Source organism: Brachyhypopomus gauderio, chromosome 3, assembly GCF_052324685.1.
Source record: "Brachyhypopomus gauderio isolate BG-103 chromosome 3, BGAUD_0.2, whole genome shotgun sequence".
Taxonomy (NCBI): domain Eukaryota; kingdom Metazoa; phylum Chordata; class Actinopteri; order Gymnotiformes; family Hypopomidae; genus Brachyhypopomus; species Brachyhypopomus gauderio.
In genome coordinates this window covers 35824592-35842151 of record NC_135213.1, presented here as the reverse complement: position 1 = coordinate 35842151, position 17560 = coordinate 35824592, and the positions used below count along the sequence as shown (strand labels likewise).

The window sequence follows — 17560 nt, the reverse complement described above, 5'->3', positions numbered from 1 at the left end:
AGTGAGGTCGTTAGGACCAGCTCGTTAGGACCAGCTCGTTAGGGCGACATCGTTAGGCAGCATCAACAATTGTCTAACGACCTCTCCTGTCTCATTTACTGCTCATGTGCCTTCTCCTTCGTCTCCTCTCAGGCTCACCAACGTCTCCCCGCATCTCCACGATTACCGTCTCCATCACTCACCGTCCTCCATGTTTGGAGGTCTTAACTTCATCTCCTCATCTCCTTCTCTCCCCCTCCCCTCTGCCTGCTCCATATCCCTGACCTGATGTGGTGGTGGTGTGTGTGTGTGTGTGTGTGGGTGATTCGCCTTCCTGCCCTGCCTGACACAAGGCACGTGCAGACCAGCACGCACCACTCAGCTGAGCCCTACCCACTCCCCTCCTCCACACACACACTCAGCTGAGCCCCCACCACACACACACATTACTGCCATTTACAAATGGAGGAAGAGAGAGATATATACAGAAATGGAGAAAGAGAGAGAAATAAGGAAAGATGGAAAGAAAAGACACACTGGACAGAAACAGCGATAGGGAGATAATTAGAGAGAGAGAGAGACAAAGATAGAGATAGAGTATCAGGGAGAGAAAGACAGACAGAGAGAGAGAGAGAGAGAGAGAGAGAGAGAGAGAGAGAGAGAGAGAGAGAGAGAGAGAGAGGGAGGCTGAGGGAGTTGGGGGAGGGGTGGAGTTAGTCTCATCACTCAGAGAGGCAGAGCTGGAGGAGTGTGTGTGTGTGTGTGTGTGTGTGTGTGTGTGTGTGTGTGTGTGTGTGTGTGTGAGAGAGAGAGAGAGAGAGCAGGAGAACAGCTTTAAGAGAGCGTTCTTTGTGCACCAAGCAAAACACAGAGCAGGTCTGAGGAGAGAGAGAGAAAAATGAAGAATAGAGAGAATAACCAGACAGAGAGAGAGAGGCGGAGAGTGAGGGAGAAAGGAGGAGAGAGAGAAAGAAAGGGGGAAGGGAGAAAGAGAGAGAGGGAGGGGGAAAGAGAGAGAGAGAGAGAGAGAGAGAGAGAGAGAGAAAGTGTGTGCTAGCCTACAGCAAGACAGGCATAGACCCAGCAGTGTTCACTTTCACAGCCCCTCAAAACACAGGAGTGTTTCCAAGCCCACAGTGGTACAACCAGCGTGGAAGAGGTTAAAACACTACAGCAGGAGAGGGACACAGAACCATCGCTCACAACAACACCAATCCAGGGACTCGCTCTCCTATTCCTATATAAAGAAGACGGCAGTAGAGAGTGAGAACCATCTCTCCTCACAGCACTGCACAGTGGCTCACTGCCAGCTTCATCTCTCTCTCTCTCTCTCCTCCTCTCTCTCTTCATCTCTCTTTCCCTCTCTCTCTTTCTCTCTCTCCCCCTCCCCTCCCCCTCTCTCTCTCTTTCTCTCCCTCAGAGAAGCTAAGATTAGCTCCCCGTATGTTCATGGCAGACACAGCCGTATTTAAAGGGCCAGCGTCTCCGTGGATCCTGTTTCACTGCAGACTGCAGTATTGCGTGTGTTTCTCAGCAGTGTTCCATCACACCCTCCGGCCTGCGTCATGGCAACCGCTGCTCTCATCCTAGCCCCAGATGTCTGATCATAACACATAGAAATATGTATACATACAGTGGAAGATCAGAGCTCTTCATCTTGTATAAATAATTACATTTATAGCTTTTGATATTCCTATCTAGATTGCCTTCATATGCATCAGTACAACAGGCCGTGTTGCTCCATGGAAACAAACCCATGACCTTGGGTTTAGCAGTGCTCTCTACCTGCTAACCAAGGTGAAGACCACATTATGCATCCCTACATTGTTTTAAAGCCATATCTGGAGAAATGCTTAAAGCACATCACATCAAATACCTCCTTTGCTTTTCAGTGCAGTGATAGCAGCTGTTTGTGATCTCGGCTGGAGTTTATGGTTAGTTATTAATCTGAACTTCAACACTGTGTTTCTAGTGGCGACGTCTGGACTCACGATAACTGAACTGTGTAACCGAGGGTCGCCAGTCCAATTGGCTGCACTGCGGCATGTGGGGAAGGGGGGGGGGGGGTCCTTAGGCTCCGCCTCTTGGTGCATATGCATGATCGTGAAGTAGCGCTCGGGAACATTTGAAAGAAAAGTGTCGTCGCGTATGTAAACAGCTGCTCAGGGAAGACGTGGCTGTTGTCAGGTTCTCGCCGTCACTGTTTGAGTCACTGTGTGTGTGTGTGTGTGTGTGTGTGTAGGTAGCACGCTACTGTCACACCAACTCTCAAGAGCATCGAGTCTTGCTCATTTTTTATCAGATGCAGCAGTGTGTGTGTGTGTGTGTGAGAGAGAGAGACAGAAAGAGAGTGAGGGGTGTTTATGCATCAAATTAAAGCTCAGTAATGTTGATGATATACATATCTGTCAAAAATATGCTGACATGACATATGGTAATTAAATGTGTGATGTGTTGATGAAGGTAGATCACAGAGGCACTATGTGCTCGAGCGCACACCCCTGACATTTCTACACACTCAAAACAGGAAGTGTGGCCCCTCAAATCATAGAAAGAAAATACCGATATAGAAGAGTTCCAAGAATTACGGTGAGGAGTGTGTGTGTGTGTGTGTGTGTGTGTGTGTATGTGTGTGTGTGTTTGTGATCTCTAAGCTACATTGAGGGAGAAATGACGGATGTTTGGTAGAACATCAGTACAGTAGTCTGTTTGTGAAGTTAACTGCATTCTGCACACCACAGTCCTTTGTTTGGTGTGTTGTGTAGCAGTTTATGGCGAGGCTTTAACATCCTCTTTTAACATCCTGTTTCTTACAGGACCAACATGTGATTTAATACCTGATGTATCAAACACCAGAAAACAGCCTACAGTAAGCGTCAACCATCAAGTGTACGTCTGACATAAAATCATGCTGTACTACGGAGGGCAGACGAGCATCAGACTCTCTAACTGCTCTTTGGGAATTTTGTTAAAAGAAACGACTTTGTGCACATGCCGTTCTTCAACATCTCCACGCGCTCAAGACAGTCTCCCTCTGGTGTGCATGTACTGGCTTGGCTCTCTGGGTCACATGACCACAGCCTCGAGGGCGGGCCTGAGCTATAATTACAGCCATGATGTCATGCGCCACTCACTGTTGCCACAGAAACTAGGTCAGCATTAACCCTTTCCCATAATTCTGCGGGGATTCCGCAGCGATGCGTGCCACCCGACAACATTACTACAGACTTTCCGTGGCTCGCCTTCATGTGGTGATCCCCTCCGGGCTCTCGTGTGCTTATCGAACACGCTCGTTTCACACGCTGAACGCCGGCGGGTTTCGGAGGCTGAAACACCTCGATGTTTCTGGTAAACGCTGAATCACTTCTCCACATCAACCTCCGACAGAAGGAACGAGACGGCGAGAAGACGCAGAAATGACACCGCCGCTCTGCTTCATGGAGCAAAATCGTTGGTCACATGACCAACATGGTCACATGACCAGCATGGTCACATGACCACCATCACCAGCATGATCGCCAACTGCTTAAATGTACAGATCTGTAAAATGTAGAGGTCACTCAAGAAAAGTGCACAAAAGGGTTAAACATTTGCCACTGGCTGACAGGACCTAACCCTAAACAAAGATATAGGCTACTATCTGAGTGAGAGGTGTGTGTAGTATGGTGTGTGTAGTCACCCAGGGCTTTTTTTAAAGCACTATAACACCAAGTTGGTTTTGGAAGACCATTCATGCGACAGCAAGGCATTCTGGGAGATATGGTAAAAGGTACTATTACAATCTTTGAAGACAGCTTCACGATACATAATACATATCAATCACCATATCATGTGAATATATTATTTTCTGATATTCAGCTATAAAGACAGAACACATCAATAAGACGGCAGTGACATCAAAGTAGTACTGCTTTAAATATATATATATATATATATATATGAGTATGTTTATATTTGTTTTATTTAATGCAATAAAAGAACAGGTGGACACCAACGGAGTGATAAATAAGGCGATGACGTATCAGGTAGCTCCACTCCTTGTAACATGGTGGATTTCCTCTGACACTGTAAGACCGACGTATGTTTCTACGCTCAGCAGGGCCAGAGCAGGAACACGGTGTCGTATTGCCCACGCCGTGCCCCCGGTGCCCCCCGGTGCCCCCAGTACCATGTTCAGACCTGAGGAATGTGTGTATGTGCAGGGGGAGGGGCAGATACTGAAATAGATGTCAGCATTTTACACAACCAGTTTAAAGACCCAGAGGGCAGATAACAGTATTTGCGTGTAACCTGAATGTGTGTACGCGCTTTAGCGATTGTGATTGTACGTGTACATTGCACACTTGTGCTTTAGTGTAAATGTACTTGTGTTATGAATTTGTCTGTGTAACCAGTTACCATAACAACAGAACAGACACAAACACTTAAGAGGCCGGGTCACATACTGGGGGAGATTTCTTAAATTAAACATTAACAAGTTTAAAAACCATACTTGGAAAACAACTAAACTCAAACTCAATCCCACAGCTGACAGCAACATAGGAAGTAGCCTTCACAAACATTTTCACATCAAAACAAACAAACAAGCCCAAATCCTGCTTACATGAGTGTTTTAACAGCCCCTCCTACATAAACAGTTCAACTGGATGTACAACACCGTCCGTGACTCCCACGCGGCGTCCACGAAGAAGGAGCAGGAATATCCAAACCGCCGACGTCGGCTTGAGGACGGAACGCTGGACGCGAGGAGGTGGAGGACGCGGGACGTTCCCTTCGCTCCGGGATCTAAAACTGGGAGTCCGCGGGACACGGGTGGATGCGAGATCCTGGCGGAGCTGGCGCCAGTGGGACTGACTGTGCTACAGGTTACTCCAGTCCATAAACACACTACCACGTGCTCGCTTACACACACACACACGCACACACACGCGCACGCCCAGGATTCGGCGATACGCATACGTAAGCGTCTGACCCACTCACTGTTACCTCGAATGACCAGGAAACTTCGCAACCCCGCCTCCCTCTTAGGGAGAGAGAGAGAGAGAGAGAGAGAGAGAGAGAGAGAGAGAGAGAGAGAGAGAGAGAGAGAGAGAGAGGGGAGAGAGAGAGAGAGAGGGAGAAAGAGAGAGAGAGAGAGAGAGAGGGAGAGAGAGAGGCTGTAGAGTGAGGTCTCCTCCCCTCTTTTCCTAAGCTCACACCCCTCTCCCTCGCTCCATCTCTCCACCAATAAGAACCGAGCGCGGCACTCTTTAAACGGAGAACTGCTCTCTCCTCTCCCGGCCCTGTCCGGTCAGAACTGCACCACACGCCCGGTCAGAACCGCACCACCCGGCTGGTGGAGAGCAGGCTGCTACAGTGACACCACCCACCATCAAACCTGCTGTCAGCTCTGTGCCACTGACGAAGTGACAGAAGATTCAAAGAAACTTACACACACACACACACACACATATACACACACACACACACACATACACACACCACACACACACACACACACATAGAGCCACAAACCCCAAGAAAGCTTCACCTGCAACTCACAGGTGTCTGTCTGTCTACAGCTGTGTGATTTGTGTGTGATTTGTGTGTGTGTGTGACACAGCTCCTCAGTGCAATCCCATATATAAAAACAGACTCAGGTGCCCATTGTGTTAGTTACAGCAACACACTCAAAACATTATTACACACACACACACACACGAGCTTGACACGCCATGCATCCGCGAGGTGAGCTGAGCCTGCAGAACGAGCCACATCAGACACTCAGTGGATCCGCCTTATATGAGGGGGAGGGGCTTCTCTCTCAGCGCACACACACCCACACAGACAGGCAGACAGACAGACAGACAGACAGCTGAACTCTTGATCTCACCTCTGTTGCCAGGTTTTGGGTTAATGTGAAAACTTTTGTGCTGTCGTCAAAATATCCCACCTTAAGCATCCAGTCAGGAAAGGAAGAGAAGGACAGAGGGAGAAAGACGTTGGAGGGACAGACAAGAGACAGACAGAGACACAGAGATTGAAATATTAACAACCAACAGCACTTCAACATAGGGGTACATATTAAAATGTTCTCTCTTTCTTCTTTCTTTTTGAAAAACATTTATTTATTTATCATTTATTATCCTTCACAATAAAATTCAGAAAGTCCAGAAAGAAATGATGACAATGACGTAACGTTGTGCTAATGACACCCGGCTTCACGGAGCCCCCCCCCAGGTGTCTGCTTCTTTACGGGGCTTCGCCCACTACACAGACAGGACACGGGACACAGGAGCAGGACACCAGGACAGTCACCCCTCAGCCGTTTACACCCAGACCCATGGACTACATTCTTAATGTTAAAACAATAAACCAAAAGTACCTCCTCATGAAACACACACACACACACACACACACACACACAGCCTCGTCTGGCTACTGTTTTGTCTTTTCTTCGTGTCAACCCCCTGCGCCACACACACACACACACACACACACACACACACACACACACACACACACACACACACACACACACACACACTAAGCGACTGGTTTCTCTGTCATAACTGCCGAGCAGCTCCTCTAATGAATATTTACCCTCTGCGTCCTGCTGTGGTTGTCGTCGTCTCCACGCCGGTCAGCCGTACACCCATCAGACACCACTCAGCGCTTGCGTCTCTCTTCCCCCTCTCTCCTCTCTCTGCACTTTCTCTCGCTCTCTTTCTCTCTCTCTAGTTCTCTCTTTCTCTCTCTCTCTTTCGTATATGTCCATTCAGGAAGCCATCTTGTGTTTTAGTCCTGTTTTATATTAGTACGCCTGTATGTTCACTCATTCGCTGGCCTCTTTTCCTTCCCTCTCTCTCTCTCTCTTTCCCTCCCTCTCTTTCTCTCACTTCCTCCCTTTACAGATTGTCCACACACACATAGAAGGGTTTTATTTAAAGCCCTTGTGATCACTATCACTGCTGCACTCTACACACACACTCACACACACAACCCCCTCCCTCTCTCTCTCTCTCTGCCTTCCTTCTCTCTTTCTCCGCAAGCAAAAAAAAGCGAACTGCATACGTGATGTGAATCCCCCCCACCTCCACACACACACACACACACACACACACACACACACACACACATATATACACACACACAAAACTACGTCACGCTACAGAGAGCACACAAAGAGAGTGAATCGACCAATCAGGGTGAAGCGTACGCTCTGCTGCTAGGGCAAACCACAGACATGGAGGAGGGGAAGAGAAAGAGAAACACACACACACACACACACACACACACACACACACACTCAAAGGGGGATGGGTGAAGACGAAAAAAGAAAGGGGAGGGGGCACGTGCTGTGCACAGTGTGTGTGTGTGTGTGTGTGTGTGCACACTGTGCGGCTGTGAGCCTATCCTTAAGACTGAAGGTAGTCTTGGGGGATGGGAGTCTCTCTGTCTCGCTCTGCCTGTCAATTAACTCCTCCAGCTTCCCTGGTCTAAACAATGCCTCTGGTATGTGCTATCACTGAGGACCATCTGTGTCTCGGCACTACGCAATAACCGGACTGGACTGTGCCGCACACATGCGCACGCACACACTCACAGATCTACGCCAGACGACCAATCATAGCCTCCGACAGAGAAACAGCCAACGAGAAGCAACACCACCCTTCAGCAGACCGGACCACCAGACCAGGGTCAGGCAGCCTGATTCAGGAGGCACCCCACACACACACACACACACACACACACGAGCACTTTAGACGCCAGCCGCACAGGAACGCACACCACGCCACGCAAGGTTTCGCTTGTATTTGCTCTTGGTAAAAGCCTAGGCACAAAGGAAGGCAGTGGGGTGTTCCAGACGGCGGGCCGTATCGGTCCTCACGCTCTCAGTGACCCTGCAGAATTACTGTGTGACTCGATGATCATTAACTGGAGGGGCCGTCCGTGGCCCGTCACATGACGTGCGCATGTGGACTGTCCCCGGAGTAGTGGTGCAGTTCGGCTGTGTTTTTATAAAAAAAAAAGTCGCAAACCCTGCTCATGAAGCCAGTCAGACACGATCTGACACTTAGTGTCACTGCGATAAAGAAATAAAACAACTGTCATTTCAAGACAGAGGAGTCTGTGTGAGCATAGTCCTGACAAGTGACCGGGTGTGGCAGGCAGCAACTATGTGAGCCTGAATTTCACAAGGAAACGCAAACACACACACACACACACACCACCACACACACACATACAGATTATATACTACTGACCTCAATCACCAAACACACGACGCAGTCATATCTCCTCTCAACAACAAACAACACCAGTGAAAGCTGAGTACATCTGGCCTGGCCGAGCTGTGTGGAGTAGCCAGGCGGACGAAACCCTCAATCTCCTCCGCCGACGCCGTGTGTGTACTGTGCCAGCCGCTACGCTCATGCTACCGCTAAACTAGCGCCGCGCCTGGGCGAAGATCACGGAGACGCAAAAGAGACAGAACTGAGAAAAGAGATAAATGCCATGAGGAGTCAGAAAGAGAGAGACGAAGAGAGAGAGAGAGAGAGAGAGAGAGAGAGAGAGAGAGAGAGAGAGGTTGAAGAGGTGCTCTATGAGCCACCCTGGAAGGAGGGGAGATGGTGGTTTGGTGACGCAGCAGTTGTGACGAGACCTGCTCACGCAGTGTGGGAACTCCAGCTACGTCATGTGTGTGTGTGTGCGCGCAAGCGCATGCAAAAGCACGTGTGTGTGTGTGTGTGTGTGTGTGTGTGCACGTGCATTCGGGCTTGCTGGAGCCAGGAGGTGTTGCAGGGTTAGGCGGCCGAGACTCCATCGCTCTAGACTCCACACGACGTTTAAAAAAATAAACACGACATACGAAGGTTGTGTTCAGGGTGTGTGTTCAGGGTGTAAAAGCGTCCTCTGTCCTGGGCATCTACGGAACGAATCTTCCGATGAAAGGACAGAGTAAGAAAATGGATTTGGTAACAAAGACTGAACAGGAATGGAAATGGTTTGGATCAGAACCGAATGGGGTTCAATGGAACAGAAAACATGGAACCGGAACAGAACGAATGCGGTACGGAAGGGTAGTCTGCACCTGTAACAAAGCGAGCGCTCAGAGCTGAAAGGTGTGTGAGGGTTCTCTTCCAGCGGACTGTCCGGACGCCAGCGTGCGGGTTCTGTGTGAGAACTCTGGTGAAGAGACCCTCTCGGATTCACTCCTTACGTCTCCCACACCAGCCCCTGCTGGTACGGTCCGCTCAGTAGCACAGCTAGTTCCCTACAGACACTCAGAATGGTGTCATCATCACACACCCCCACACACTCACCCACACCATGTCTCATCCTAACACACTGTCTCGCACAGAGCTTCGGAGGGGTCATTAAAGCTGCATCGCTAAAGAGTTGTGAGAACTTGCACCTGTGTGTGTGTGTGTGTGTGTGTGTGTGTGTGTGTGTGTGTGTATGTGTGTGTGTGTATGTTGAATGAGCTACCGAAGCATTGCTGTAATAACTGAAGAATTAACGATCCTAATTAACCCTCTCCTCCTCCCTCTTTTCTAACAATGGTCAGACTAAAGCCTGCTAATCCACACATCTCCTCAGATTCCCCCAGCATATACACACACACACACACACACAAATATCACATGGTACCACGGACATCCCCCCTTCCATTTCACTCTCTCCCACACACAAAACAGATGTCCTATACACACACAAGTTCTCTCTCATGCTCTCTCTCTGTCTCTTACACACACACACACACACACACACACACACACACAGTAAAGCTGTTAAAACAATTCAGCTGCACACACACTAACACCATCTCCTTAAACACCACAATGATGCTGTGCACATCAACACAGTGACCTAGGAAACCGAGACCCAGTGGCCTTGGTTACCAAACATTCATACTGAAAAAGTTTTAAGCATTTGAAACCGATGGGTGCCTCCCTAACCCAGCAGCTGAAGACAACAGGGCTGCCCCTGTACACGGCCACCTCAGCGATGATTGCTAACTGGTTTCACCATCATTAGCTTTATTGAGCAACACAGCTTGAACTCAGTCACTGTGCCGTGATTGGTGGAGGGGGGCTATAATGGGATGGGGTTGCCAGGAGACAGATAGTCAGCTGGGTGAGGGATTGCAGGGGTCAGTTCAAGGGGAGGATGAAATTCAGTCCCTCTCATCAGTACAGTCATGGTTAATAAGTCAGGCAATTCATACTGACCTGAGATCAGTCTGGCAGGTCCCTTATACAGATTTTGTAAAGAAAGGCTAAAATGTGAAAGCAATGAGAAAGTGGGTAGTGTGTTTCCTTTGACTGCAGGACTCCGTATGTGCAGAACACCCCACACACTGAAGCCATCAGTATGCTTTCAGCTAAGCAATTAAGACAGTGTCAGATTAAACGATGACTAATAATAAAATATGTTAATGTATTAATTTCAATAATTAATAATATATTGATTAAATGGATGAATCATCTTTCTTAAAAGATGCTGGTTTATTAACTGTTAGATGTCTCATTATATATATATTACTGTAAACCACACAGAGAAATGGTCAGTCCAGAGGTGGAGTAATACCTAAACACTGTAAAGCTGTGTGTGTGTGTGTGTGTGTGTGTGTGTGTGTGTGTGTGTGTGTGTGTGTGTGTGTGTGTGTGTGTGTGTGTGTGTGTGTATGTATGTGTGTGTGTGTGTGTGTGTGTGTGTGTGTGTGTGTGTGTGTATGGCTCTCTCTCTTTTGAGTTCAGTGAAGTGAGGAGGTGTTTGTGAGGGAGTGGGGGAAGGCGACCTTAGTCTCATAGTGTCAAGCCCATATCTTATTCACACACACACACACACACACACACACACACACACACACACACACACACACACACACACATATATATATATATGCCATTAAACACTGGCTGGATTTCCGCCAGGATAATGCAGAGAGCAATCAAACATTTACTGTACTACTGTGAGACAACCAAATTATTAGAATAACTGAATTATTATTATGTAATAATATTAGTAGTAGTAGAAGTATAAATAATAATAAGAGAATTCATATTTAAAAGCACATTTTTGGTTACAGAGAAATGTTCAGCGAAAGGTTCAAATGTCCATTACAAAAGAATAAATAAATACATGCATTTATTAATGTACATGTAAATAGAGAGTCAATAAATAAATCTCTTTGCACAAAGGGAAGACCAGGCCAGGGCCCCCGAGCCCCACAGAGACTGCCACACGAGTCACTGAAGCGCCTCCAAAGGTCAAAGGTCACAGAGCACTGCATATGGAGCATGTGGGAGGAATTCTCTGCTGCTGAGTCTGGGTACGTTACACTTCTTCTTGTGCACACTAAGCTATTCAAGATGCAAACCCCTCCAAGCCCCTCCCCCAACCCCCCTTCAAAGCCCCTCCCCCCCAACCCCCCTCAAAGCTCCTCCCTACAAATCCCCATATTTTCAGTCCATTCTCATTTTCCTTCAGAAAATGTGCTTCACATGATGCAGGTCAGACACAGGGAACCCCACACCCACCATCCCAGCACACGCCCGGGAGGAAACATCTCTTAGATTTTTTGCAAATGTAGGAACACATCTGGCTTTGTTTATTAAACACAAAGCTCAGTGCTAGAGTAATAAAGCCACTTCCACAAAGAGAATTTCACAGCATAACTTCACCCTAACCTTAATCGGGGATTGGAAAGCCAGACTCCATAACCTGAAAGCTTCTCGTGTGCTAACGTGCAGTCGGTCATACAGCGTGGGTGATGAACAGACTGGCTGGGCTGTAGAACTCCTGGGCTGGCTGTTTCAGGACCTCCTCTACGGCCCTTTAAGAAGGAAAGAATGTTTTAAACAAAGTGTCTTTTACATCCACAGCTCTGCGTGCTAATCCTGATATTCCGGTCCCAGAACACTCTCACACGTGGACACTCCCACGCCCCCAGAACCCGTCACTCAGCAAACAGCTCAAAGCAAACAACTAAACAAAGAGCCGAACATCTGGTTGGCTTTTGGCTGGCTTTTGGCTGGTGGACAGGAGTTGGGTAAACTAGAAACGAGTCAGCCCAAAGCCAACCAGCCCTCACCCCTCACCCCCTCGCTCCTTAACCCTTCACCCCCTCACCTCTTCTCTTCACCCCTCACCCCACATCCTTCACCCCCTCACCCCTCATCTTTTGACCTCTCACCCCCACACACCCCCCACCTTCTCACCCCGACAGGCCCAGAGTCGAACCAGCTAAATGCCCCAAACTCTGTTCAGCTCTCTAACGACCTGCAATCACAGGCACCTAGTTGGACCAAATTCCACGCAGGTCCTGCTAAGACAGGAGCACACACTGTTCACGACACCAGCCTCAAGGGGGTTTCTGCTCAAAGGCTGTCAGTGTTGCCTGAATTGAGTCTTCTGCTAGTAAGTCTAAAGAACATACCCACAAATCTCATCATTTCTCACCCTATAGAATGTGGTGTACGGCAAGCAACACAACACACTTAACAATGGCAAAGGTCTTCAACCTCCTTCAATATAATAAAAGACCCTCAGAAAAAAGCACTATATGGAACAAAATAATGATAAGTTGCATTTATATAAGAGCCTAAACAAGAGAGAAGTATAAAGCTGTGAAGTACAACACACACACACACACACACACACACACCTGCCACATACACACAACGTTTATAAAAACAGCTTCGGAACTCAGGCTATTTCTTCTTACTAAGTCTCTTGAAGGCAGTCGGAAACCAGAGTCACTCACAGCCATAATGTCTGCAAGCCAGACAGCCAAGTGGCAGCCGTCTGGAAGCAGCCAAGTGCATCAGGTCAGGGCAGCGTGTTGTGGTGGGGCTCTGAGCAGGCAACACGCAGGTCAAAGCTGTGTCATGCAGATGGAGAGAGATTACTGAGGAGACAGTGTCTGTTAAACGCTGCGTCTCAAAGCCATCCCAAGAGCCCAAGACCTGTCTCCAACAGCTGAATGGTTATACTATCCACAACACACCTGCATCTATCCAACAGGTAAATGTCAAACCTTTCATAAGCTACAATGGAGGCGACAAACACACAAAAACACAGTCTATGCCAACAGGGCAGTTTCCTGTGCCAGGGCCCTCGTGAGTCTCCCTACTGCAAAACCTGTTCGGCACAGACAGAAGTTTCTTGCCTAACTGACTCCCACCTGTGATGTCAGATGTCAGACATCAGTGCAATCAGAGGGTGTGTGGCAGGCAAGTTCAGACAACACATGTGGAATGCATCTGAACAGGGCTGACCCGGGATCAGCTGAACCCAGGGCAGGGTTGACCCAGCAAGAGCTGGACCCAGACCAGGGCTGACCCAAGATCAGCTGAAACCCCAAAGTTATTAGTGCAGCTAGAGCACACTTCATACTTGAGGCGTGATCATGATGCCAGAGAAAATATAGAGTTAAAGTGAGTGAGGAGATATTTAGTTAGTCAAAATGTGTACCAGTATGGTGAAATGTGGTGTTGTAGTAACAGCTTGAACAACAGTTCAGAGAAGGGGGTATATTTGTGTCAATGTTACTTCCTGTCAAACACATGACAGAAGCAGGCTTTCACTGACTTTTTTATGTGATTATCATTCTAATAAATGTTTTGCATGAGGCGCAGTAGTTCTTATGTTTCTAAGATCTTTAAGAAGAATTAAGAGTGATTACACACTAACCATGACATCAGGAGTCTGAACACATACATGAAGATTCATTCATTCCTTGTTCTTTCTTGACACAGCACGTCATAACATTTCACACTTCTACACTTTCACTTACACACAGTAATTACCAGCCAACATCTGAGCAACGACCAGTTCGTGGACCTTTATTTCCTAAAATGACTTTCTGGAATAGGCACACCTGCTAAAACATCTCAAAGGAAACAACCATAGATCTTGCTGTCAGGTAAATGTCAAATAATCGTTCATGAAAGCAACCAAAAGTCAAGTCTCTTGACTTTAATTTCCACGACAAACCTTGACTATTACAGATTAGAAACATGCATAATTTGACACAGAAATACACACAGGAAACAATCTCTTTTGGGTGTATGACAAAAGCAATTAGGTGCTTCTCGTCCTGACACACCTGAGCGTGTGACCACACCCCCAGGCCAGTGGCCACACCCTCTTACCTGGCAGGGGATCCTCTTCTTCTTCAGCTCATCACACTTCCTTAGCTTACAGATCTGATGGCCGATCTTCCTGTTGAGGCAATTGCTGCAGTTCCCGCAGTTCTCAGTTCGCCTGCAGGGGGCGCACACCCCACACCGCCTCCTCTTCTTACGGCTCAGCGCGGCGGGACCCGGGAGCTCGCCGCAGTCGGGGTGGGGCAGGGCGTAGAGGCCGGCGTGCTGGTGCTCCGTCTGAATGTACTTCATCAGCGGAGACACGGCCGTCGCAGCCCTGGCCCCGAGGAAGACTTTGCCGTCTTCTTCGTCCTGGGAGAAGTCATAGATGTCGGGTGTGGGCGGGGCAGAGGCCGCCCTCGGGTTGTGCATGTTTGGGTTCCTCTGCTGCTTTGGCCAGGCAGAGGCAGGGAAGGGTGGTACGGTGGCCAGTGAGGGACACAAGGGGCTAGAGCGAGACAAGGCAGGTGTCACCACAGTAAAGAGACGTCCATAGAGCGCGTACTGTGGAGGGTTAGGAGGGCACGAGTCTTTGGGGGTGAGCGAAAGAAGAGGACCAAGATGGCAGAGCTAGGCTGGACGTCCCTACAGCGAGGGGACTCAGCAGCTCACGCTCAGATCACCTGTCCTGACAGGTGACCTGCAGTAGCTGTGGGGGCAGGAAGGCAGTGGAGGGCATCTCTCAGTTATCCGACCAGGTGGGTGAGGGTAGCAAGAAAATCTCAGGGGCATAGCGGCCATTTCAGTTCATTGCTCGTCCAGCCTTTAGGAAACTGCGTAATGGAGAAAAATAAGAAAAAAAAAGACCAGATAAAGAGAAAACGCTTATGTTAAAGTGTTAATCTCAATTATCAATAGGTCGGTGCGGTATATGTGTGTGGGGTGGGGGGTAAACACTGGCTTATCAATATTCATCATTACACTATAACAAGGTGTAAATGAACATATAATACGCGATAGTTACCGTAGCATAATTAATTAATGTAACTTCAGGGACTGCCTTGCACATCATACATTGTGGATTCTTGATTTACATTAAACACTTTGTCTGCTGATACCACCAGCCGCCCAGCCTAGACGCGCGCACCCGCGCGCCCCCGCGCGCAGTCACAGTGCTACGTGCGCCGTGTGAGGAAACGCGCGCTCATAATGGCGAGTCCGGCACCGCTCGCTTTGTTTGCCGTCTTTGCATGAGAAAGAAGTTTCGTTCGTGCTGGCGAAAACGTTCATTGTTCCGAGCTTGGAGACTCCAGTGAACCGTCGATAAACGGTCAATAAACGAAGCCCTCCTAATATCACACGAAGTGCACTCGCGTAATGACCCCGTTAAGTTCGGGTATCGAAACTTGGACAATCACCATCTTGTTTATAAATAAACCTTCCTCGCCTTTTCTGTCCAAAAATACAGTTCCCTCCCTTCGTGGCGCCAGCCCCGCGTCTCTTATTTCGGTTTGGGTAGACCACTCTAGTACCGGTCCAAAAATACTTGAACCGTGGCGCTGCTGAACCCGAATTTAGAGGTGACACAACCGCTAGAGTTTAAACGTCTTTGTACGACGTCCACTGAAACGCAAGAGGAAATATTTAACATTTAATGTACGTATTATCAGTACACTGTTATAGACACGTCCGCCCTTTTTAGGTTGGTTAAATATCAACTGTTCAAAGTTTGGACCGACCACAATGAAGCGCGGAGCACGCGCAGAGCACGCGCGAGGACGTCCGCGTGCGTCAGTCTCTGCGCGCGCAGCGGAGATCTTCAGAGATGTTCGCTCCATTTCTGCGGTAGAAGGTTATGGTTGTGCTTTTTACACCACGTAGGCCATTTACCACGACTTAGTTGAGTTATAGATGACTGTTAATGCTGGTTATTAATGAACACGTTTTATAGACATACAAAACATGGGTCACGACTGGAAAACACGTCACACTCGCCGCTTCGAGAAGATAAAACGAGACGGCACTTTTTGATCTTTTACATCGACGTATATTTTAATACGAAGCCAAAAAAAACCTGACTGCATTCATTCAGAAGCGGGAAAACGGAGATCTATCCGCCCCTGCTGTGCGCCGGAGACGTAGCGCGTATCGTGGCTGAGCACGCGCTACGCCCGGAGCACGTGGCTCATTCGGCGATTAAATCCCAGACCGGGAGACCGAACCCGCTCACAGATCCGTCTGACAGCGACAAACCCTCGCCTGCCATGGTCGGGCACATTAAAGACAATTGAACTAACATTTGTTTAACTAAATAACGTTTACTCACAAGTAGCAAGTTTCCTTAAAAAGGTGAAAAAAACGACACATCAGCAAGACCCCCCCCCCCCTCCACACACACACACACACACACACACACTTTGTGAAAACAAACCCCGGGGTGCACGAGACAGATAATGGCCAACTCATCAGGGGAATTTGTTACAAGTTACACTAAAGTAAACATAAAGTGTAAGGTCGGTTAAGTAACACGTTTCTGAGCATCAATTTCGGAACCGATTAGCGACCAGACCGACGTGACGCGCGAAAACACACGCAGCACTTACCAGAACCACGTTAGGAGAGTTATCAGGGATCCATGTGTATTGGACTAATTGCAGTACAAGGGATCACCTAATCGCTTTCACTATAGGAATACACACCACCCGCCTATAGCTGCTGTCAGCTGGGCGGCCGTAAATAAAACTTATAAATATCAAACGACAGGAAACGATCACCGCGGAAAAAACACTAATACTACTTACCATGACGATGGAAGGTCCTGTATGGTTTTGCATATCCCCACTGAACATGTGAATTTATATGTAATGGGGTATGTACGTAAAACACATCATATAAGGACAAAAGTGTCCTAACAGTAGCGAGGACTCATCGGCGGAAAAAAAAGGCAGGCGAGTTGAGCAGAAGTGACTCATGTAAAACGAGCTTCATTAAGATTCTGCTGTAACGCGGCCAAGTCGTGACGATGCACATTCATGAATGTACGAGTTGGTCACTGGAGAATTAAAAAAAACTTTCTAGTACGTCTCGTGCCTTGAGTGCTCGGAGATCTTGGAGTTAAAGGCGAGGAGGAGAGGGACGAGCCGGGACAAACGGATTTTCGAGACTGAAGTAAATTGCGGAGTGGAGTTCCAACGACTGCGCTGGAACGAGAGGGTTAAATTCTAGGTCGCAGCATTTCGTAACCTCTACAAGAGAAGGTGTGATTGTGCCCTCGCACTAAATAACATTATCATGAAGAATGTTTTCTTCAAGTAGTCTTAAAGACACCTAACCAATAGAGGACCGACAAATAATATTTGTAGATTGCTTACTGAAGAAAAAAGCAATCATGATAAATAATATATTTTACTATCTAGTAAGATACAGAAAGGAAAATACTGACCAAGCACCTAAAAGACAAAAAGAAGCTAAACAACAGTCATTGATGAAAGATCTGAAGACCGTCC

At 48.0% G+C, this 17560-nt stretch overlaps 1 protein-coding gene and 1 long non-coding RNA gene across 7 annotated transcripts in view; one reads left to right on the top strand and one right to left on the bottom strand.

The window, feature by feature from the left end:
- tet3 (tet methylcytosine dioxygenase 3) overlaps positions 1-17157 on the bottom strand; it is a 45459-nt gene extending 28302 nt beyond the window's left edge. Inside the window, exons 1-3 of one of the 6 annotated variants that reach the window (XM_076997931.1) lie at positions 16856-17157; positions 14121-14887; positions 5852-5911 (exon numbers count right to left, since the gene is read on the bottom strand). In XM_076997931.1, the coding sequence (XP_076854046.1) occupies positions 5852-5911; positions 14121-14486 (426 nt within the window). In that variant the 5' untranslated portion in view covers positions 14487-14887; positions 16856-17157. Of the gene's footprint in view, positions 597-5851; positions 5912-6561; positions 8735-14120; positions 14888-15078; positions 15185-16657; positions 16762-16855 lie in introns of those variants that run through there. The other 5 variants (XM_076997933.1, XM_076997932.1, XM_076997934.1 and 2 more) reach the window with 5 other exon arrangements.
- On the top strand, positions 2122-3533 carry LOC143509322 (uncharacterized). Its single transcript, XR_013129623.1, has 2 exons — positions 2122-2568; positions 2796-3533. It is a non-coding gene; the product is annotated as an uncharacterized LOC143509322 (long non-coding RNA).
- Positions 17158-17560: the final 403 nt, after the last annotated feature.